At 51.5% G+C, this 23077-nt stretch overlaps 2 protein-coding genes across 4 annotated transcripts in view; one reads left to right on the forward strand and one right to left on the reverse strand.

Annotated features, from left to right (window-relative positions):
• Positions 1-13982, reverse strand: part of TMEM253 (transmembrane protein 253) — a 51978-nt gene extending 37996 nt beyond the window's left edge. The window contains exons 1-9 of the mRNA XM_067741364.1: positions 13439-13982; positions 11744-11837; positions 11463-11624; positions 11021-11131; positions 10872-10928; positions 10324-10434; positions 10062-10208; positions 8937-9709; positions 101-217 (exon numbers count right to left, since the gene is read on the reverse strand). Coding sequence (XP_067597465.1) covers positions 9629-9709; positions 10062-10208; positions 10324-10434; positions 10872-10928; positions 11021-11131; positions 11463-11588 — 633 coding nt within the window. The 5' untranslated portion in view covers positions 11589-11624; positions 11744-11837; positions 13439-13982 and the 3' untranslated portion in view covers positions 101-217; positions 8937-9628. The remainder of the gene's footprint in view (positions 1-100; positions 218-8936; positions 9710-10061; positions 10209-10323; positions 10435-10871; positions 10929-11020; positions 11132-11462; positions 11625-11743; positions 11838-13438) is intronic.
• Positions 13787-22623, forward strand: ZNF219 (zinc finger protein 219). Of its 3 annotated transcripts, none has more exons than XM_067741260.1 (5): positions 13787-13842; positions 13925-14360; positions 19407-20814; positions 21164-21295; positions 21557-22623. In XM_067741260.1, the coding sequence occupies exons 1-5, from the start codon at positions 13802-13804 to the stop codon at positions 22159-22161; spliced, it is 2622 nt and encodes an 873-aa protein (XP_067597361.1). In that variant the 5' UTR covers positions 13787-13801; the 3' UTR covers positions 22162-22623. The 3 variants fall into 3 exon arrangements, with proteins under 3 accessions (XP_067597361.1, XP_067597342.1, XP_067597351.1); XM_067741241.1 differs by lacking the exon at positions 13787-13842 and adding an exon at positions 19022-19113 and having other exon boundaries at positions 14313-14360; XM_067741250.1 differs by lacking the exons at positions 13787-13842; positions 13925-14360 and adding an exon at positions 18310-19113.
• Positions 22624-23077: the final 454 nt, after the last annotated feature.

Raw genomic sequence — 23077 nt, forward strand, 5'->3', positions numbered from 1 at the left:
CTATTCCATTCATCTATCTGTCTATTCTGATGTCAATACCATAATGTTTTAATTTTTCATCTTTATAATACACATTAATAACTGATAGACCAAGTCTCACCTTATTACTCTTCTTGTTAGAAGCCCGTTCTTCCTTCTTTCTCCATTCCTTCCTTCCTTCCTTCCTTTTCTTTCATTATCATTTGTTTATTCTTCCAGATGCACTTTAGAATAACTACTGAAAACAAAACAATACAAAAAACTTGAAGTAGAAGCTGTGGAAATTTAGAACTGCCAATAGTAGTATTATGGGGTTGCCTTTAGGATCTAGTTGCAGTTTGAGATCATGAATTTTTTGTGGCACCAGCTGCCATGTTTGAGTAATTTTCTCTAGTAGCACCATTACTGTTAATGTTTTAGCAGAGACTGAATGACTATCAGAATGTTGCACAGGAGTTTCTGTGTTGAGTAGAATGCCTTCTAAGACTCCTTCTGATTTAATTTATTCATTCATTCAGTAAACATGTATTGAATGTCTCCTTATGCCATTCACTTAGCTAGGTTCTGGGGTTATAAAGATGAATAAAACACGGTTCTCTCTTCAAAGGTGGGCACATAAATGATAATTTCAATTGTAGGGGAAGGAAAAACTTTTCTCTACCCTCTTTGGTTTAGTAGCTGGTGCTTGCAAATTAAATTGACAAAAGGCAAATTAACAGGAGAAAAGGCATACACATTTCACTTGATGTTAATATTTCAATTTTTATGTATACAGAGGATCTTCACAGAAAAGAAATGAAGGCTCGGGGGTGATTAGACACAGGGTATTATATAACTTTTTTTTTTTTTGCATTGGGTCTTCATTGCTGCACAGGGGCTACTCTTCATTGCAGTGTGCGGGCTTCTCATTGCAGTGGCTTCTCTTGTTGAAGAGCATGGGCTCTAGGTGCTCAAGCTGCAGTACTTGTGGCACGCAGGCTCAGTAGTTGTGGCTCACGGGCTTAGTTGCTCTGCAGCATGCGGTATCTTCCAGGACCAGGGCTCAAACCCGTGTCCCCTGCATTGGCAGGCGGAGTGTTAACCACTGTGCTACCAGCAAAGTCCTATATACCATTTTAACAAAGGGTGAGAAACTGTGGAGAAGTGACAAGACAAAGGAAAAGCATTTTGGGCTCCTAGGGGTCGTAGATTGCAGGAAAGTAAGTATATAGGGGAAAGTGATGGAAGGTAAGTGTGATTTTAGTCAGGTTTGTTTGTATAGACCCATTCATGGTGCTGACTCTCTGTCTGCAGTTTAATGGTTGTTTTTCTTCCTCCTGCCATGAGAGAGGGCGGGGAAGACCTTCACAAAGGGAAATTTACATCCCATTTTTACTCAGATAGGGGGAAGGCAGAGAGCAATTTCTGAGTTTGCTGCTTCTTATTTGTCTCCCAATAAAAACAATCCCCATGCCAATGTGGCACATTTTGGGGTGGTGCATTCTGATCCTCTTCACAATACGTATAGAACTGTGTGTAGAGCACTGTAAGAGTACAGTGTTGGTGGTGATGGGAGAGGTCAGGGAAGCTTCCCAAAGTAGGTGAAGACTAAGCTGAGTCTTAAAGAAACAGTACCAGTTAGCAATATGGGGTTAGGACTAGTTACAACAGCTTGAATAAGGCATAGAAGTAAGAAACATATGTGCCATTGACCCAAGAATTCTACTTCTAGGAATTGAACCTGCTGATAATACTATGAATGTATGAAAAGATGCATGTATAGGAATGTTCAATGCAGCATTATTTGTAATTGCAATAATAAATATTACTAAAGGTCAAAAAAAAAAAAAAAAGAAACATATGTGCCAAAGTGAGATGCTTTTTTTTTTTTTTTGGCGGTACGCAGGCCTCTCACTACTGTGGCCTCTCCCGTTGCGGAGCACAGGCTCCGGACGCGCAGGCCCAGCGGCCATGGCTCACGGGCCCAGCCGCTCCGCGGCACGTGGGACCTTCCCGGACCGGGGCACAAACCCGCGCCCCCTGCATCAGCAGGCGGACTCTCAACCACTGCACCACCAGGGAAGCCCGACTTAGCTATTTTGACATGACATGGCTTTGACTTATCACTGGTATTTTAATTGTTCTGACTTCTTATTAATGTGAGCAACAAACAGCCCTGACCCCCACCCCGCCCATCACTGAGTCATTGCTGTCATCATCATCATCCTTGGGCTAATCAAAAAGAAAAAAAAAGAGGGAGAGGGTAAAGCTCAAAGATGGGGTGGAAGTGTTTCTCATACATATTAATTAATAATTAAAACAAAATTTTGAGGCTGCACACCAATGCCACCTTCCTCAGATTGCTGTCACTGAAGAGTATAGTGCAAGGGAGGGCATGTGGAGATGACACTGCAAAGGCGGGGGCCAGATCACAGGGATCATTGCACCATTTAAAAAAGCTTGGAGCTGATCTTATAGGACGGAGATGACTGAAGAGCTTTTAAGCAGGGAAGCTATGTGGTCATGTTTATGTGGCTATGTGTAAGATCCTCCAGGAGGATGATCCTGGAAGCACAGAAACTATTTAGGAAGCTTTTTCTGTAGTAGGTGACAAGTGGTGGGGGCCTGAACTAGGGCAAGGATGGTGGTGATGAGGAGAAGACTGATTCAAGAGCAGGAAGAAAATCTATAGAGTGTGGTGAGCATTTGGCTACAGGAAATGAGGAAGAGTTTAGCATTCAGCTTATGTGACCACGTGATAACACCAGTTAAGATGGAAAATTCAGGGGCTTCCCTGGTAGTGCAGCAGTTAAGCATCCGCCTGCCAGTGCAGGGGACACGGGTTCGATCCCTGGCCTGGGAAGATCCCACATGCCGCGGGGCAACTAAGCCCGTGCGCCACAACTACCGAGCCCGCGTGCCTAGAGTCCGTGCTCTGCAACAAGAGAAGCCACCACGATGAGGAGCCTGCACACCACAACGAAGAGTAGCCCCCGCTCGCCGCAACTAGAGAAAGCCTGTGTGCAGCAATGTAGACCCAATGCAGCCAAAAGTAAATAAACAAAAAATAAATAAATTTATTTAAAAAAAAAATGACGGAAAATCCAGAAGGGAGAATGGGGGCACAAAGAGAATATTTAAGGTTTTGAGTGTGCAATATGGTTCTTGCAGGTCTTTGTAGGTTCCTTTTAAATATAAGAATCTTGGAGAAGTTAAACACTAAGTTCTTGAAATCTTTCTGATCATATCTCTCTAGGACATTGGTTTTCATGCCCTATGGGGGGGCAATTTTGCTCCCCAAGGGATATTTGGCAATGTCTGGAGAGATTTTTAGTTGTCACATTTAAGGGGAGGAGTGCTACTGGTATTTATTTAGTGGTTAGAAGCCAGGGATGCTGCTAAACATCCTACAATGCAAGGGACAGCCTTCCACAACAAAGAATTATCTGACCCAAATGTCAGTAGTGCCACAGTTGATAAACTCTGTTCTAGGGACTAGAGGAATACTTTACACTTTCGCCCAGCACCGGTCATTCAGATTAGAGAGTATGGATGGGTCTACTAAAAAAACACCACCACTGCTGAGAAACCAAATCTTAGTGTTGGAGGAGAAATTAAAGGTTATCTATTCCAACCATTCAGGTGATATTTGAAAACTTGCTTCAACAACCTATCTGTGCAGAAGCGCACTGCACAAAACACCTCAAACAGACCCAGAGGTTGACAGCCTAACTTCAAAGCAGCTCATCTTTTGAAAGGTGTTCAGTTTCTCTTTTTTGGTCTAAAACTGGCCTCTCTATAATACATAACCATTGGATCCAGCTTCACTTCTTAGGTTCACAAAGAACAGCTTCTCTTCCTCATAATTATTTTTGAGATTTACAAAGACATCAATCCTGTTTCTCTTATGCCATGACTTTGAGTCCTCTCACTTTACCTAAAGCATAAGAGTGGGTGCAAAGCATTTTCCTTATAAAGCAAGCATCTTCCTTAAAAAGTGAGCACATAATTATTAAGAAGCAAAACAAATTAAATCATATCTGGGGAGCCTGGACTTGTGGAAAAATATTATAAACAAGAAAACTTTATAAAGGCAAGGAAAAACAAACAAGAATCAACAAAGACGACTCATTCCCTCTGGACAGAACACAGGAAAAGTTTCTGATAAGAAAAATAAACCAAAGATTCAGATGATAAGTAGAATCAAGAATAACATGCAACACAAAATATAAATATGGCTGAAAAAATGTATGCAAAGAAGGAAAAACAAGAGAAACAGAAGACAACTCTCATTAAGTAAGCGGCATCTGAATTTTAAAGAGCGGCTATGCACACCAGTTTTAGTAGCCTAAGAAATGGCGGAGGCCATACAAGGAGGCCCTTACCTGTGAATTTTTTTTTTTTTTTTTTTTGCGGTACACGGGCCTCTTACTGTTGTGGCCTCTCCCGTTGTGGAGCACAGGCTCAGCGGCCATGGCTCACGGGCCCAGCCGCTCTGCGGCATGTGGGATCTTCCCGGACCGGGGCACGAACCCGTGTCCCCTGCATCGGCAGGCGTACTCTCAACTGCTGCGCCACCAGGGAAGCCCCGCCGCCCCCCCGAATTTTTATACAGGGAAAAGCAGATTAAAACAAACACTAAAGGCAGCGGTTTCTCCTCCCCCTCCTCCTCCTCTCTTCCTTCCTCTTCCTCTTCCCCTTCCTCCTCCAATTCTGGGGTTAGGGATAAGGGGGGCCTGGTAGAGTCAGGGCTCTCCAGAAGAAGCCAAACATGTGTAAAGCATACAGGTGGGGTTAACAACTAAGGGACAGTTCTACACGTTTACTTTAACAATTGGAAGGTTTTAAACACATTATTATAATGAAAAAAAATTAGCACCAAATAAAATTTTCCTGCCTTTCCTCCTGCATGAGTCACTCACTGCTCAGTCACCAGTAACCCAGCTATTAGGGCAGTCTCCTAGATTCCCTGTGCCCTGGAGATGGACCTCTGATCACTACAGTGCTCAGATCCTGTCATATTTATAGGAGACACTGCCTAACAGTGACACACTGCCACCGTCCTGCTCAATCCAGCAATCAAACATCGAAATTGAGGCAGCACCGCTGGGCAAGTCAAGAATGAAGCGCATGTACACAAAGCAACCCAAAATGGGCCTAGACAAGAAAACGAAATCCAGAAACCTGACGGGGTAATCATCTCTTTTCACTAAGATAAAGAATATCCCAGCCCCGGATGGCGAGTGGCAAGAGGCTGCGGGGCATTCATCAGGCCAAGCAGGCGAGGTCAGCTCCGATTACTCCTGGATAGTTGAGTGTACTGATTTCGTGGCTGGAGTCCAGGATTGCATAACACATAGAGGCCCAAGGGGCTGAGAATGACCCGGAAGGGCCCTGCGCCTCCAGCCTACTCGAGACGCACCAAGCGGCATGTGTGGCCGCCCAGGTGGATTCACAGCAGGGGAGGGATTTGGGAGCACGCCCCGCAATGCGCAGAAACTCCTTCTCCAACTAAACCGATGACACACGCCATTACCTTGCGGGAAGGCCCTTTGTGAGACCTCGACCGGGGCAGCAAAGAGGCCACGAGATGGCAGCAGAGGACACAGCCCAGGACGCAAAACCTGAACCATCTGCAAAAGCAGATATTTCATTGGGGAAAGGTCACTTGTCTATAATCATGTATTCGAGGCCAGAATACATTACTGAATTTCAAAGAAATGAGGGTAAAATTCATCAACATGGAGAATTTCCCAACCACCACGGAATTCAGCTGCATATGAAGCCACATATTTCTCCAATGCTTAAAGCACGGATAGGGGTCAAGGCCTTTAAAAACTGACGTCAGCAGGAACCTTGTCACAGTCACTTCTTTTTGTGAAGTTCCAATGGGCAGCAATTCAAGTAAAATACCAGTGACTTTCACAGAGGCTGCCAAACTGATGAAGGGGCAGATACAGAGGTTGCTGGGCAGCATTGCAGCAAAGCAGAATGCTCTCATGGAGCAGCTAGGGACTCTGGCAATAGGCAGTGTTGGGTGGGATGGGGGGTGGGCATAATGAGGCCCACAGGCCAAGTCTCACACAGTCTTCACTTGCAGTTGGCAGAGGATAACGCACAGGAAAGGGGGATCAGTAGTACTGGGGCTAAATCTCTGATCTTCCAACTTATCACCTAATGCTCCTTTGGTTATATATTCCTCCTCCCCCCAAAGCTGTCACTACCAAAAACTACCAAATAACCCCTGGGGGCAAAATGCCCCCTCCCTGAGAACCAATATGAGAGGGATATGATAAAAAAAGGTTTTAAGAACCTAATGTTAAGCCTCTCCAAGACTCTTGAATTTCAGAACAGGTCTCAAGGGCTACAAGAACCATATTGCATATCTAAAACCTGAATTTCTACCGTATGTTTGTATAATGGAGAGACAATAACTGAAGGACTATAGGCCAAATCTGGTCCTCAATTTTTAAAAAATCAGTTATCAACATTTTAAAATCAGAAGATTTCACATTTAAAAAGTCAGAGTTTCTGACTTTTATAGGAAAATTGGAACAATGGCAATACCAAGCCCACAGTCCCACATGGCAATAGGGTAGAGATGAGTGCAGTTAGTCTTTAAACAGAATGTGGGCTCTCTAGTTTGCCACAGTTCCCACCACTCATTAACTCATACCTAATCTGCTTCACTCATTTACACCACTTCTCGTCCCTATAGGCAATTTACTTTCAACCTCTGAAGTGCTTTATAGTTTTAAAGTATTTTTTCATGTGTGATTTTATTTGAGCCTTGGTACTCCAGTAAGATAGAGAGGGTAAATATTATAATCTCCATTTAAGCAAAATGTAGTTCAGAGAGGTCTGACTTGCCCAAATTTACACATCAAAACCAGAGTCTAGATTTCCTGACTCCCATTATTATTCTGGGAGGAAAATTTCTATTAAGAACTTCATTTTAGGGGCTTCCCTGGTGGCGCAGTGGTTAAGAATCCGCCTGCCAATGCAGGGGAAACGGGTTCGAGCCCTGGTCCGGGAAGATCCCACATGCTGCGGAGCAACTAAGCCCGTGTGCCACAACTACTGAGCCTGCGCTCTAGAGCCCGCGTGCCACAACTACTGAAGCCCATGTGCCTAGAGCCCGTGCTCTGCAACAAGAGAAGCCACTGCAATGAGAAGCCCGTGCACCACAACAAAGAGTAGCCCTTGCTCACCCCAGCTAGAAAAAGCCCCCCACGTAGCAACAAAGACCCAACACAAACAAAAATAAATAAATAAATAAAAAAGAACTTCATTTTAGTGGTTCATGGAACAAAACCAAAGAAGTAGATATGGGCATAACTGCTGGAATGGATGAATTCCAACTGCTAAGCTGTTCAAGAATCATTGCAAATTACTACCTCCCCTTCTTTTAATGAAGTATTTCTACTCCCCTTCCAGGCATATGAAGAGATCGCCCTTCTAACCATCCTGAAATTGCGTGCGACTGTATGACTTGCTTTGGCCCATGAAGTGTGTGTGGAAGTGATATGTATCCCTTTGAGGCAGAAGCATTTAAGAGCCCATGAACAATTCTTCATGCTTACTTCACAACTGGGGAAGGGGGTGGGGATAGGGGGTATTGGTCTCATGGTTACACGATAGGATCTCAAAATGGTGGCACTCCATGGGCTTGGTTACCTGAATCACCTACAAGGAGCAGAGCAGCCTGCCAGACTACCCTAGACATGTAGTGTGAGAGTTACCTTTGCAGTTTTAGGCCACTGAGATTTTGGCATTGTTACCACAGCATAACCTAGCCTAACCTGATACAAGGTTCATCTGCGTGGTGACTGAACTTCTCCAAGAACTAAAATGCAATTTCTAGACATCTGATCATATCACTAAAAGCTGTTGCTCCTAAGTGGAAGACAGTGAGAATGAATTGATTTTTACCCCCAGCTTCCTCAGCTACCACCACCTTCTGATTTTGAAGAAAGCATTCTGAGTCCTTCACAGATGAGCTCTCCATTATTCTGGCATTTAGACTGGGAGGAGGAGAAGGGGGAGGCCCAGATCTTGTTTTCACCATTCCAGAGCCTAATCCCAGAACTGTCCCCACCCACTAATAGTCACACAATCTTGTCATAGGGCGACTATTACCCAAGGTGTCGCAAACAGAAAGGAGCTGCCGCTGGCGCCACTGCAATGTCAGGGCAACGCAGCCAGGCTGCGCTCTTTCCTCACTGGTACCTGGGCTTGGCTAAGCCCGGAGAAGCAGCATTCTCTAGGGAAAGAAGCCTTCTCAAGTGGGAACAAAAATGAGTGTGAGGCGCACACCCATCCTGGGCACTATGTGAATTTGGGGTGAGTTCTCTTAGTACTGCAGCTCTGGTCAACTTCTAGTTTTTCTAGCCGCTAGTAAGCTGTCGGGCTGGTGCTACAGGGTGCCCCCGTTTTCCTGGGCTTTTCTCAAGCCCACCTGAGCCTGCCATCCTTGCACACTTGCAAAGATCATAAACGGTGGGGTTTGAGCAAAACCAGAACTTCAGCAACCGCCCCGCAGCTGGGATCAAAGGTCGGCTGGTCTGCCGAGAGGCTGAGCCTGCGCAGTCCCGCTCCCACCTTGGAGAGAAAGGGTGGCGGCAACGCGGGCTCCTTACACCGGCGTGCTCGCAAGAGGCGGGAAACCTTAGGTCGGGTCGCCGTGTCCCTCCCTCTTCCTGCCCAGTCCACCCGTCTGCCCAGCCAGTCCGTCCTCCTCAGGCGCGTAGGCCCTGGGGGAGGGGGATGAGAAGTGCTCTGGGCTTCTGACTCATCATCTCCAACCCGTTTCTCGCGCGCGCTCCAAGTCTCAGGACTTTGCACCTGGGCACTGTGGGAGGGGGCACGGCGACAGCATCTGGGAAACCCTAGCTCTGCCGACGGCCAGCCCTCAGCCCCTGCCCGTCTCCGAAGCTGCCGGATGTAGGAATGTAGACCCACAATCAGCTCTCCGTTACCGAGGTTGGGGTGGTGGCGCCCCCGCGCAGCATAGCCCGTCCGGCTCCTCCCTGCACGCTGGGCCAGTGGTCGCGTCCGAAGAAACTCTCAGCTAAGCCCCGACTTCCAGGGTTTCGCGTCACTTAGCCGATGCACAGCGCCCCTACCGCGGAGGGAAGGTTCTTTATTTCCCAGCGGGCCACAGGGTAGCTGGGCATCCTGGGATTTGTAGTCTCCGCTAGAGTAGAAAGGAACCGGATCGAAGCGAGAGAACGAAAGCACCCGTTGTGAATTGATTTCAGAGAGTGGGCGTGTACGGGTTTTTAGTGGATGGGATTGTGAAAGGTGGAAATCTTGGAAACAGTGAAATGAGGCATATGTGAAGCAGGATGGGGAGGCAGTGGGGAAGGAGGGTGAGGATAGAAGGGAGAAAATGGGTCTAGCTGAAAGTTGGTTTAAGGATATCCTGCAGGCGGGCAGATTTTCAGGGCGGTGAGGTGGTTTAAAACTCGGTCTAGGTATTGCTTTCCGCAGCAGGGGAGGAAAAAGAAAGGGGCCTAGTGTGAATGAAGATTGAAGGCACTCCACCAGACTTCAAGTAGGTCTCAGGGGACTCCATCTAGTTTGAGTTCGGTGGAATGGGGTGCAGGAGGGTCTGGAGAATGCTCCCGCCGGGTAGGAAAGCAACACCTGTCTGCTTCCTCTTGCCAGCTCACTCATTTGTTCTGTTTGCTCTGCTAGCCACCGTGGGACCAGTCTCCAAATCAGGAACTTCCTCTAATTCTGAGAGACCCTGAAAACAAGACAGGTGTGAAGCAAGCAAACTATAAGGGTGAGAAATGAGGAATCCCAGACAGATGCAGCTTCCTCCTCTCGCATTTTTTTTTTTTCTCGTGTTCCCATAGCCCTTCCAATATTTACGCAGATTTCTAATGCTCTCCCACATTTTTAGCCCCATTTAGATACCCGATTCACTCTTACCCACCACTAGGGGAGAAATGTCCAAAGCCAGAAAACCAACCAGTTTCAGTTTAGGACCCCTTCCTTTCCGGGCTGCCCCATTGTTTTCCCTTAAGTACCATCGACCAGGATAGCCAGTGAAAAAATGAACTGCTAGCTAGCTGCTTCCTCCCTGCCCTCAGTACCTCCTGCAGCTCCTGGTAGTGCAGATTCTGGCTCCAGCAGCATCCTGGCTTCCTCTGGCTCAGCAGGAACAGGGAGTATGCTGAGACCAGCACTCCGCCTAGGGTGAAGGCCTCAGCACTGAGCTCCAGCACCAGCAAACCGGCTAGCTGTAGGTAGATAGGGCTGAGGGTGTGCTGCAGGGGACCCTGCACCTATTTGCCCCTGCCCTTTCCCCTCCTCTGGCCTCCTCATCCCCCCACATTCTCCTTTATTCACTTGTACCTGGGAGGGGACAGTTGGGGCAGACATCAAGGCTGTCTTCGCCACTTCGACCACCAACGCGATGAAGCCCAAGATCAGATTGAAGGTGTTGAACAGCATCATGGCGTGCACCTGCCAGTGAGTTAATTCAGCCCTGCCCAGCCTAGGGGACTCACTGCAACCCCAAGCCCCACCTGTAGCCTAGCTGAAAACAAAACTCAGCTCCTGGGCTTCCCTGGTGGCGCAGTGGTCGAGAGTCCGCCTGCCGATGCAGGGAACACGGGTTTGTGCCCCGGTCCTGCACGTCCGGAGCCTGTGCTCCGCAACGGGAGAGGCCACAACAGTGAGAGGCCCGCGTAACCCAAAAAAAAAAAAAAAACAGCTCCTATTCTTCCACCTCCAAACGGGACCATCAGCCCTCTAACTTTCTTGTTTCCCTCCTCAGTCTTTTAGACCAGTCACGGGCAGATAACTAACACAGTTAACAGTTAGAAATCCACTTCCTGGGCTGAGGTGTGTGTGTGTTTTAGGGGGTGGGAGAATAGTACTGCATTCTCTTCCCCTCTCACCTTCCAGAGACGGGGTGCTCTGCGCAGCTCAAGGGTTACAATCCCAGTGAGGAGACCCTGAATGATGAGAAAGGCAAGTGGTGAGCTCTGGCCCATTAGGGAGGGGCCCCCAGGACCTTCTTTCCACCCTCCCGTATGGTAGTTCTTACCATTACGCCAGGCCCAAGTGGCAGTGCTGTGGCCATGTGACAAGCAGAGTTCAGGCAGGCAACTGAGATAGCAAAGGGCACCACAGCCACTGCCAGCCATAGCTGGCTCACCTGGAGGCCGGGTGCAGGGTAGTTGGAGGAGAACTGTTAGGGATTCCCTTCCTTCCTCCCAAGTGGTGGAGAGTAGTCAACCAAGAGCCATAAAAGAAGGGGATATCATTTAATTTTTTCTGCCTCATGTCATAGTTCAGTTACTCAACTATGTGTTTTCCCCACATGATGGAAGCTACTTGGAGATTAAGGGTCTTGCATTGTTTATTCTGTTTCCTCCACCCGCCTCCCACTCAGAGCCTAGCACAATTTCAGACAGATGATAGGTGCTCACTAAACATGGGTGGAATTGAACTGGGGTACAAGTTGGGGTGGGGCAGCCTGGCCTCACCGCCAGCACCAAGAGGTGCCCACTCTGCCTGTGCCTGGCCCAGTGCTGTAGCTTTTCCAGACGAAGGCTGGGTCTGTCTTGAAGGCTGGGTCTGTCTTGCTCTCGCTGACCAGCTCTCTCCTCCATGGCTCCCTTGACCACTAGAGCTCAGTGCTTCCTAGCCTGGGAAAAATTCATTATGGCACCTATCAGGAGACAGGACATACAGCAACATCTCTTTCAGCTGCCCCTCTGCCTGCTTCCAATATCCAGGGAGTTGAGGCTCAGGGCCTCACACTTACCTAGTCTGAAGCAGCTGCTCCAAAGGGATGGGTCCCAGCTGGCCCTGGAGCTCCTGGTAGGGCCTGGTAGCTCAGAGCAGAAGACAAAGTTGTCCTGGCAGAGACAGGCTATCAGGGCTGGGGTGTGGTGGGGCAAAGGTCCCTATGAGGGCCTCAGGATCCAGGGAGTGGTGCTGGGTAGATACCAGCCTCAGTTCACGCCACAAGACACCCAGCCCTAACTCATTCTGTTCCTGTTTCCTACTGACCCCATCTCTGCCCATCCTGGGTTCCTCTTCTGATCACTCACCTCATCCACTCACCTTATACATGGACACTACCACCCTGGGCCCCAATTTCTCCCCCATTTCCATCTAATCTTTCTCCTTTTTTTAGGGGGCTTTCTCCTCAAATTACTTGCTGTTCCCTAGGGAAATCCCACATTACCCTCTGAATTAGTCCCATCATTACTGCTTGAAGATTTGTCCCAAGACCAGCCAAGACCTGGCTTCCTGTCTCTCACTTTCTGGACAGTTTCTCCTCTCTCATTCCTTTCTTGAAGGATTTACTCTGGATCGGACACTGACTAAGTGGATGGAGAGCTCTATTTATAGTAGGGATTGCTTTTGACTCAGTGATAACCTGCAGCTAGACATGTATAGAAGATGGTCCTTAAATGGTCAGTTTTGGGAAGGACACTATTGCAACAATTAATATTTTTGAGGGACAGAAGTTGCCTTGCAGTCAGGCAAGTTCTGCCACTTTCCGACCTGTGTGGCCTTGGATACATTATTCTACCAATTTGAACCTCAGTTTGTTGAAACTGAGTGATTAAAAGGGGGATAATAATATGACTGTGAAGGGTTGTTGACTCAGGGTAGGTGCATAATAACCATTAATGGTGCTGATGGGGTCATACTGATGTACCTCATATACTACAGGGCTTATTCAGAAGCTAAGCTGGGGTCATTTATTCATACAATAAGCAGAATCACATGAGCCCAAATATATATTCTGTACATCAAAAATAGGAAAAGTCCATCTTGGTGCAGAGCCTGAGGTCTGGGGGCAATGAGACCTATGTTCAAAGCCCAGATCTACCTGGGTGACCTTGGGCAAGGTACTTAATCTCGCTGTTTCCTTATCAATAAAGGGAATACCAATCTCAAGAGATTGCCTTAAGTATTAAAAGAGAAAATGCATATGAACCAACTCAGTCCAGCACCTGGCACATACATGCTCAATAAATGTTAGTGGCTATTATTATTATTATTGATGACAGAAGACGACTGAGCCAGAAGACCCCCAGGAGTTAGTACCAGGAGGCAGGGTCCTGGGAGGCAAGTGGCCTTTGTAAGCCACTTCTGCCCTGCTCAGTGCTGGGCCAACACTCACTGGAACACTGTGCCCACTCTTCTTTCCTGGGGAGTGGAAATCACATTTAAAGGGACCCTGAGAGCTGTTGTGTGTCTACCCCCTCCTCGATCCTTATGTACATTAATTTTATTTTGTGGCAATGGCCTGATAGAATGTGAGATGTTGGGCTGAGTATCCCTGAGCTGGTAGGCCAGTGGAAAGCGACTCTTTTAGCCTCATTTCCCTTACCTGTAAATGCAGACCAATTATATTTCACAGTGTTATTAGAAAGATTATATACTATTAAATATGTGGACAGGCATTCGGTAAATATTGATTAAATCTAAGTATCCTACTTACAAATTTGTAGTCCCTGTCTGGATTACAATCTCCTCCAGAGAGGGTACGACATTCCCCTCATGTGTTCATCCCCCACGGCGCTGAGCATTGGTGCCTGGTACTTAGTAAACACTCAGTAAATATTTGTTGTATTGAAGAGCCATTAAAGTGACTTAAGGAATGGAAAAATAGAATTCGAGAGGAAGGAGCAGGAATTGTTTATCAAGAAGAGAAAGGACCGGAGAGTAATTTTAATAATGTTTCTTATACGGCAGACATTAACTATCTCTATAATCGCCCCTCCTCCTCCCCCAAAAGAGAGACAGAAATTGTAAGGGAGAGGCTTTGAGATAAAACCCCAGGAAGAACTTCCCGAGTCTGTGCATGTTGGGGCAGAAAGAGCGGCAGAGCCAGCTCCTTCCCTGGTATGTCCGGGTTTAGGGTGGGAGGGGCAGTCCGCTTGGAGGCTGGGGGAAGGACGAGATGACCTTTCAAAATCTCTTCCAGTCTCCTGTTGGAATCATCCGTGCGCCCCACCCCCGCTCCCTCCCTCCTTCCCTCCGACAGCGCCCCCAGTCTCCAAACGGCCCGCACCCCGCCCCTGGCGGCCGCCTCTCGCGGCTCCCGGGGTCCCCAGCTCCCTGTCCCCGGAGCCAGAGCCCCGCTCCCGCTCTCGCTCCCGCGCGGCTCGCAGCCCCGCCGCGCCGCCCCCCGCATGCTAATGGCCGGGCCGCCTCCCGCCGCACACAATGCGGGCCAGGGCCGGGGGCGGGGGACCGGGGAGGGGGCGGGGGCCGGGCCGGGGGCGGGGGGGCCGGGGCCCGGCGCATCTCCCCCGGCCCCACGTAACGCTGACGCCCGCGCCGCCGGCCCGCCGCCCGCCGCCGCCGCCGCCGCCGCCGCCGCCGCCGCCGCCCGCTCCGCAGCCGCCCGCCCGGGGCTCGTGAGTAGCCGCTCCCCCCACTCCCGGCCCCCCCTCCGCCACCCGGCCCCCGCCCCCGGCCCCCGCCCCCCCCTCCCGGAGGGGGGGGCCGTTACGCGCTCCCGGCTCGGAGCAGGTGCAGGGGGCGGGGGCGGGGGAGGGGCGCCGGCTCGGCCCCAAGCAAACTTCGCCCAGAGCTCCTGGGGGGGCGGGGTGGGGGCGGCGGCCACGGAAGCCTGGAGAGCTAGGGGGGCCTCGAGGGAGGGGGGGCAGGTGGGGGAGCCGGGAAAGCGGACACCAAAGGGGAAAGGCCAGCGGGGGCGGGGGGGCGGGCGTCTTTGTAGGGGCCCGAAGGCAGGGCGCGAGGGGCCTGGGGGTGCGGGGCGGCAGAGCTGGGAGCCAGAGTGGATGAGTGCCCCCCGGCCCAGGTAGGGCTGATGGAGGAGGGGGAAGGGACCCAAACTCTCCGGGAGCGGGGGGTGGGGGAGGGGAGAGGATGGGGGGTGCTTCCCTCTCTGCGTCCCAAACAAAGTGTCACAAAGAGCTCGGCCGGCGGCAGCGGCGGAGGCGGCTGCAACTCAGCTTTTGTTCTCCCGGCCCGGGTAGCTGAGCCCTGGCCTCCCAGTCTCCCGACCCTGTCCCCCATCATCCTTCTGGTTTATCTTCCCCGGGAGGGGTCTGGGGTGCTGCTGGAAGAACCTCTTGCACAGGATGAAAGGTCTTGCCCTACTTGCCAATCTACTTCTGGGAGGGAGATTTTCCCAGAGGCTCTCCTACCCACTCCCCACCCCCTAATCTGAGAACTGAGGTTCATATGGGTGCCAAGACTCTGACCTTTCTAGGGTCAGCTCCAGCTAAAGGGGCTTAGGGCTGGCTACATGCCCCCTCCCCCAAATCCAGGTGTTCCAGAACTTTCAGAAGAGGGGTCAAGTTGGGACATGCCCCTGGGATAAGATTCTCCATGGTGGGGTGGCTGTAGGTGAGCAGGTGTACCTTCCTCTCACCTCATGCTGTACATTTGAAACCCATGACTGAGGTCTGTAACCCCAACTCAGGGCAGTGAGGATGGAGGGAAGGAGTCTTTCCCAAGAACTCAATCTAAAAGGTGGGCAAGCTATGCTGTGGGGTCAGTTTGGGGGAGCCACCTGAGCAGTGAGGTTCAGAGGGCCATGGAGAGGAGACCATAAAAGTGAACTACTGGCATGTCTGTGTGATAAAGGTGGTCTTGACTCTAGACCACCTAAGGAGTTCCCTTTCCTTTTAACTCCATCTAGTGCAGCGTTAATCGATTGTTAGGGGACTTGGAAGGTATAAGGATTCTCAGAGGGAAAAACATCAAGTACAATATTAGAAATGACCAGAGGTGGAGACCTAGTCACAAATATACTTCAAGTCCTGAACACTTGCCCCTTACACTTTGACCCTAAAAACTTTTGAACCACAAAGCTTGAGGGACCATCTTCATGGTCCTCCAGTCAGCAGATGCTTCTATGTACTTGTCCCAGTTGTTTCTAAGAGTATTCTCACCAACCCTTCCATCCTTCCCTACTCAGTAAGGTTTGATGGTCCACACCAGCTCTCCTAGCACATAAAAGGAAATGGCCTGTTGCTTTCGAAAGATTTTGGATCCCTATCCCTGGCCCTGTATCCCTATAGAACCCAAATAAGGGTAAGATAACCCTTGATTCCCTGTGGGGGTGGAAAGTAGGTCAGTGCTACTGTCTGGCTAAGTGTCATGGATGGTGTTTAGGCCTGACTATAGAAATTGGCATGACTATAGAAAACTCTGACTATTGCCCACAGGCAATACATGCATAATCTAGGTCCCAAGTCAGTTCATAAAATCTGGGGCTCTGTCAGTGCTTTCTCCTATTGAGAAAAACTCATGGGATCAGGTTCTTGGGACCCCATTTGGTGAGGAGATGATTCAGGAGATCTTGACTGGGCCTAGGAGGGTCTCAGTGGTTTTGTTGATTTGAGGCCACCCTCTGGGGAAACTTTCCCTTCTTGGGAATTCAGCTTCAATTTGGGCCTTCTTGTATATCACTGGATTTCCATCTTGGAAACTGCTATGTGCAAAGCAGGTTTTTTGTTTTTGTTTTGGGGGAGGAAGCTTTTGCCCAATTCCTACTCTACTTGCCTTGGGTATGAGGTCAGCCTCCCGTGAGGTATTTTGTTTACTATCCTATAGGCAGTTTTAGGGGCCCTAGAATCTTCTCAGAATCAGAGTATGTGCCCATAGGTTAGTCAGCTATGACCATGCAGTATTCCCAGCCTCCCCCCTCCTCCCCCACCATCTGCTTCCTCTGAATATACCAGATTGGCTGTACACCAGGATGTTCCGGGAATCCCCAGGAGAGCAACAGAATGTGATGGACCCAAATACGATGCCTCAGTAACTCATTCCAGGATGTACAAACTGTAACTGTCAGAACACTCCTTATAGCTAATTAAAATTCTTCTAGTTACATCTATTTTCTATTATATCTGTCTATTTTCAGTGACATCCAAAAGGCCAAAATAATCCCTCTGGTACCACTATTTTTTTTCCCCCTCTATGGTTTCCAGATAGGAATTTTTACAAATCCTCTGGCTTTTCTCAGTGCCTTATCTGTGGTGCTAAAATGGCAAATGTGGCCCCTCTAGTACTTCATTGCTCTATGGTACGGAGGTGGCCAAAGTGGCTCCTCTGGTAGCCCACTGCACTCTCCATGGTACTGAAGGAATGACCATTTGTTTCAGCATCTCTCTGGGGTCCAGAAGAGTCCTGTGACTCAGAACCACAAAACTTTTGAACTGGAAGGGACCATCAGTATAAATTAGTGCAACCCTCTTATTTTACAGATGAGTAAACCAGGAGGTTAAGTGATTTACTGAGGATTGCAGGGGCTATTAATGGTCTGACTGGGCCCACAGTAGTCTTGCACCCCTCAGTCGTACTCTAATTCACCTTTCATTATACTACTCAGCGAACTTGGCTAGGCTCTTGGTCTCAGTAAAGGGGCTTATTTGGAGGATCCAGAAAGTGAGGGTGGATGCCTTAATTTGGAGCTACAGAAATACAGATATTAAAAGTGGTGCTGGAGGTTGTTTACTGATCCTTGGACAAAGACATTTTGTTAATTAATCTCTTAATAAAATTCCCATAATGCAGATTCCAAATGTAACAGGTACCTGCCCCTTCATAGAGTCTTATCCTATCTACTAAATGTCAAAAATTAAAGAAGCCTTGGATCTCCAGAGCCTTTTCTCGTTGCAGGGCTGACTCCTGGCTCAGTTCTCTTCTATTAAAGATCCTTAAGCAAAGTAATGCTGAGTCCTTTTCTTTCTCAGTAACTGATTTCAGTTTCACAATGCCTATTGTAAGGAAGTTCTTTATATCTCAAATATTCTTTGTCTCAGGCAATAAAAAAAAAAAAAAAAAAAGGTTAGGCCCACATTTGTCTAGCCTTGACCAGATACAATTCTGTATGTAAGTAAGAAAGGTAGACTGGATGATTTCTGGTCCATTCTCCTAGACCTATTTCCATGAATCTTAATTCTGGGGTTGCTTCTAAGTCTTAATGCTAACCTCCTCTGCAGCTTAGAATCAGGAGATTCCGCCCCCCCCCCCCCCACTGGCCACCAAGTCCTCTTCCTCTCACTGCTCTTCATCCTCAGAACTGGAGCTCTGTACATCCCAGGCCCAGAGAATTTTAGCCTGGAGAACTTTAACCCTTTCCAGCTCAGAGTATGTGCTGAGCCCCTATCTGTGCAGATGGCCCAGCCCCACCCCCCGTCCCTCACTCCAGCCTCTTGAGCTCAGAGCCTGTGTAATCCTCCTCTTGTGTGAGGGAGCCTCTCCCCTGCAGAGAGGAGGAAAGCCTGCTTTGGAACAGCCCTGGACAAAGGGGCTGAGATGCCCCATCAAACTGCAGGCTCCAAGGTTTGAAACAAGGGGATGAATCCTATCCGGTATTTGCAGTTTTTAACCCCTTCCCAAAGCCAGCAGCGCCCCTTAACTTCCACTCCTCCCCCAACTCTCTTCATTCCCTCTCCCTCTGGCTCTCTCCCCCTTCATGCCCCTCCCCCTCTGTCTGTCTCCAGACTCTCTGCTGCTGGGAGGTGTTTCTCTCCCATGCATGAATGAGTCTCTGTAATGAATGGAAATGAATGGATCAGGAATCCAGGCGGAGGGAGGAAGAAAGAGGGGGAAAGACAGAAAGACAGGGTAAAGGCAGAAGGAAGAACTATGGAGCCTGGAAGAATGTTTGGCTGGCTGGTCAGTTAGCGGTCTGAGAGTAACTGGTCCCACTTGGATAACTGGGGAGCATGGCAAGCCCACCCCATTTGCTCTTCAAGCTGCACAGCCCAACCTAAATGAGAGAAGGGTATACTGTGATGGTCTTCTCCACCACGAGGGTGGAGAGGAAGTTGGGGGGGCGACTTGGTGGTGGTAGTGGTTGTTCTGGACAAGGCATTTAATATGAATAATTTGGGGGAAGAAATCTGGGTTATCAGGGAGACTTGTGGGCAAATAAAGAAGTACAAGTTTTGAGACAGCAGCCCCCTCCTGTCTCAGGATGGAAGGAAGGAGAAGGGATAGGTTTCAGAGTGCTAAGAGTCTGGGGTTCGGGGTGACTCTTCCCACTGCTGAAAATCAGGGCTCACCTCTTCCTCCAAATCTGTCTCTCTTGCTTTAGCTCTTCAGCACCTGTTGCCTTCACTAGCAGCTTTTCCTCCTCCTCTTCCCTGCACTCCTCAGAACCAAAGAATGTGAAGGGGGTCCATGGAGGTGAGTGAAGCTCTGGCCTGAACCTATGAGTACCTGCAACTATACTTCCTCCCCTCCCTACCTCTCTTTCTCTCTCTGTCTGGCCTCCCATTATCAGAAGTTGTGTTCGTGGCCCTGACAGCTCAATTCCCATTTATCCCCCAGCCTCCCCAAGGTGAGTGGGAGGGGCACCCGGTGTTCGTGGTTCAGGCCCTGACCCACCCTCCCTCGGGTTCCTCTGGCTCTCCATGCCCTTGCTTTCCCCACAGCTCTCCCTTCTCCACCTTTTGCTCTACTCACATCTTTCTCCACAGGGCTCACGTCCCCGCGCCCCGGGCGGCCACCTAGCGCCGTCGCCACCGGCCTTCGACGGCGAACTGGATCTGCAGCGCTACTCCAACGGGCCAGGCGTAAGCGCCGGGTCTCCGGGGATGGGAGCAGTGGGCTGGTCTGAGAGTCGCACAGGCGAACGGCGCTTCCCCTGCCCTGTATGCGGGAAGCGCTTCCGCTTCAACTCTATCCTGGCTTTGCACCTACGGGCGCACCCAGGCGCCCAGGCCTTCCAGTGCCCGCACTGCGGCCACCGTGCTGCGCAGCGGGCCCTGCTGCGCTCGCACCTGCGCACGCACCAGCCTGAGCGCCCGCGAAGCCCCGCCGCGCGCCTGTTGCTGGAGTTGGAGGAGCGCGCGCTACTGCGGGAAGCGCGGCTGGGGAGACCCCGGAGCTCAGGGGGCCTGCAGGCCACCCCTGCCACTGAGGGCCTGGCGCGGTCCCAGGCTCCTTCATCGTCCGCCTTCCGTTGCCCCTTCTGCAAAGGCAAGTTTCGCACCGCGGCAGAGCGCGAACGCCACCTGCACATTCTGCACAGGCCCTGGAAGTGCGGCCTGTGCAGTTTCGGCTCCAGCCAGGAGGAGGAGCTGCTGCACCACAGCCTGACGGCCCACGGAGCTCCTGAGCGCCCCCTGGCGGCAACCTCGGCTGCACCCCAGCCTCAGCCTCCACCCCAGCCTGAACCCAGATCCGTCCCTGAGCCCGAGCCGGAGCCTGAACGTGAGGCAACCCCCGTCTCCGCGCCTGCTGCTCCCGAGGAGCCCCCCGCGCCTCCGGAGTTCCGCTGTCAAGTGTGTGGCCAGAGCTTTACGCAGTCCTGGTTTCTCAAGGGCCACATGCGCAAGCATAAGGCCTCCTTCGATCATGCATGTCCTGTTTGTGGCCGCTGCTTCAAGGAGCCCTGGTTCCTTAAGAACCACATGAAGGTGCACGCCAGCAAGCTGGGCCCACTGCGTGCCCCGGGGCCTGGTTCTGGGCCTGCCCGGGCCCCCCAGCCTCCTGATCTGGGCCTGCTGGCCTATGAGCCTCTGGGCCCCGCGCTCCTCTTGGCCCCGGCGCCCACCCCGGCTGAGCGCCGTGAGCCTCCGAGCCTCCTGGGATACCTGAGTCTGCGAGCCGGCGAGGCCCGGCCCAATGGTGAGGGCGCTGAGCCTGGGGCTGGCCGCAGCTTTGGAGGCTTCCGCCCACTGCCCTCTGCTCTCCCAGGCCGGTCTCGCCGGCACCGCGCGGAGGAGCCAGACGAGGAAGAGGAGGTGGTGGAGGCAGAGGAAGAGACCTGGGTCCGGAGCAGGGCAGTGGGCCCTCTGGCTTCACTGCCCCCACGCCCAGGCGAGGGCCCAGGGAACTCTGCGACTGCTGCGGGGGCCCCGGCGAGGTCCAGCGCCACGCAGGGTACGTAAGGGTCTCCTTTCTCTGAGGATTTCGGCATCCTGGGTGCACTCTGACGCCACCACTGCCCTCCTGTCCCCTCCTTTTTAAAAAGGAGGGGACAGGAGGGCAGTTTCTTATTTCTTATTTTTAAGAATTTTCTTATTTCTCAATTTTCCTCCCCTGGAGGCTTTACAACCTTTGAGGGTACATGTCCACTCACAGCAAATCAGACCTCTCAGGTTCCTGCAAACATTCTGTTTCCTTCCGGGCTGGGAGGGGAAGCAATCCTGTGGGTGGGTATGGGGACACATGGCCCTAATAGGGTTAGGGCAGAGGGTCTCTCTGACTTCTTTTAATGTGTGTATTGCAGAAGAGAATGGGCTCTTAGTTGGAGGGGCCCGGCCTGAAGGGGGCCGGGGGGCCAGCGGCAAGGACTGCCCCTTTTGTGGAAAATCATTCCGCTCAGCGCATCACCTCAAAGTGCACCTGCGAGTGCACACAGGTGAGGGGGGCAGCCTCCGGGGTGGGGAGGGGCATGGAGGGCAGGAAGAGGGGTGAGAGGGCTTGGGAAACGCCGGGAGATGACATTCGGCAGCCTTCAGATTGTCCAGATGAGATCGTTAGGAAACGCCTCTTAATTAAACGAGAGGGGTGGGAGAGGCGCGGTTTTCCTCCTGGCCCGGAGGTCTGTACGCGGAGTGAATTGCGGGTTAGGGCTGGCAGTGATTGTGACTTGGGCCCTATCGCACCCCCCGCCCTCCAGGAGAGCGCCCCTACAAGTGTCCGCACTGCGACTACGCGGGCACCCAGTCCGGGTCGCTCAAGTATCACCTGCAGCGCCACCACCGGGAGCAGAAGAGCGGGGCAGGCCCCGGGCCTCCTCCAGAGCCGCCACCCCCTTCCCAGCGGGGTGCAACCCAGTCGTCGGGAGCCAAACCGGCTGCGCAGCCTTCGACCTGGGTGGAGGGCACAGCGAGCTCCCGGCCTCCCTCGAGCGGCGCCGCGTCGGGGTCCCGTCGGAAGCCCGCCAGCCCCGGGAGGACCCTGCGCAACGGGCGAGGCGGTGAGGCCGAACCCCTCGACCTGTCCCTGCGGGCAGGGCCGGGAGGCGAGGCTGGGCCGGGGGGTGCCCTCCACCGATGCCTCTTCTGTCCCTTCGCCACTGGAGCCCCCGAGCTCATGGCCTTGCACCTGCAAGTGCACCACAGCCGCAGGGCTCGGGGCCGAAGGCCGCCCCAGGCCGATGCATCCCCGCCCTATGCCCGAGGACCGTCCGGAGAGACCCCTCCCAGTCCTCCGCAGGAAGGGGAGGAGGGCCCCGGGCTGTTGCGTTCAGGAGAGCCTGGGCTGGGGGGACAAGAAAGGTAGGGAGCCCTCTTACGGGCTATTAGCTTAGTGAGTTTACCCCGCAGGAGCGGGGCTGCGCTAGAGGTAGTTGGGTAGAGCAGCCAGCAGGGGGCAGCGTGGGACCCATATCCCAGCCCCGGGCGGACCAGAGGTGGAGGGGGCAGAGGGCGTTAGGAGGGTGGGTGGGCGATACCCACCCAGCCCAAGAGAGTCACAGTGCCTTAGAAGTGGCAGGGGTGAGGATCAAAGAACGGGGTCCCAGGGCTGGCAGGAGTGTTCCTGGTGAGGGGCAGCTTTGCCAGTCTTTGCTGGTCCATAGGCGTGAGAGTTTATTTTTGTACAATGGGTGGGGGTGGGGGCACTGTACCCTTCTAGCCCCTCCAGGGGCCCTGTAGACGTTGCTATTTTTGGTACGATTTCTGTCATCCCTGTCGCAGAGTTGTGTCCCCAATAAACAGGTGTCTTGAGGCACAGGGCACTGTGTCTGCCTGCCTATGTCCTGTCCTCCTTGGGCCACTGTGTCCAGAAAATAGTCATCTCTTCAGGCACTTTTTATCACCCAAAGACCTTGGTAAGAAACTTGGGCTTTACCTTCAGGCTTTGGCTTAAGTAGCTCAGGGGTGGGGCCCAGGGACTAGCATTTAACAAGTAGCCTAGGGGATTCTCATGTACTGTGGACCTCTGAGGACCTCATTTTGAGAACTGCTGAATGGTGCTGGACCCCAGCTTGACTGTGACCAGCTCAGCCTCAAGAAGTGGGTACAGCATGAGAGCAGGAACTTCAGAGGGTACATTGAACCTCTGGGGGCCACTCCTCTGGGAGGGTACATATTCACCCAGGCACGGGCCTAGCTTTGGCCCAGTAAGGGGTACAGGGTACCTTGCAGCCTTGGTTTTATTTTCTGTGTTCTAGTTAATGGTTGGGTGAGCGGAAGTG

The sequence above is a fragment of the Pseudorca crassidens genome, chromosome 1 (genome assembly GCF_039906515.1).
Source record: "Pseudorca crassidens isolate mPseCra1 chromosome 1, mPseCra1.hap1, whole genome shotgun sequence".
NCBI lineage: Eukaryota > Metazoa > Chordata > Mammalia > Artiodactyla > Delphinidae > Pseudorca > Pseudorca crassidens.

Bases quoted from the DNA above. Each gene is read 5' to 3' on its own strand.
- ZNF219 (XM_067741260.1), top strand. From the start codon at position 13,802: ATGTTGGGGCAGAAAGAGCGGCAGAGCCAGCTCCTTCCCTG. The intron at 20,815-21,163 runs GTACGTAAGGGT...TGTGTATTGCAG, and splicing joins GAGGTCCAGCGCCACGCAGG to AAGAGAATGGGCTCTTAGTT. The intron at 21,296-21,556 runs GTGAGGGGGGCA...CCCGCCCTCCAG, and splicing joins GCACCTGCGAGTGCACACAG to GAGAGCGCCCCTACAAGTGT.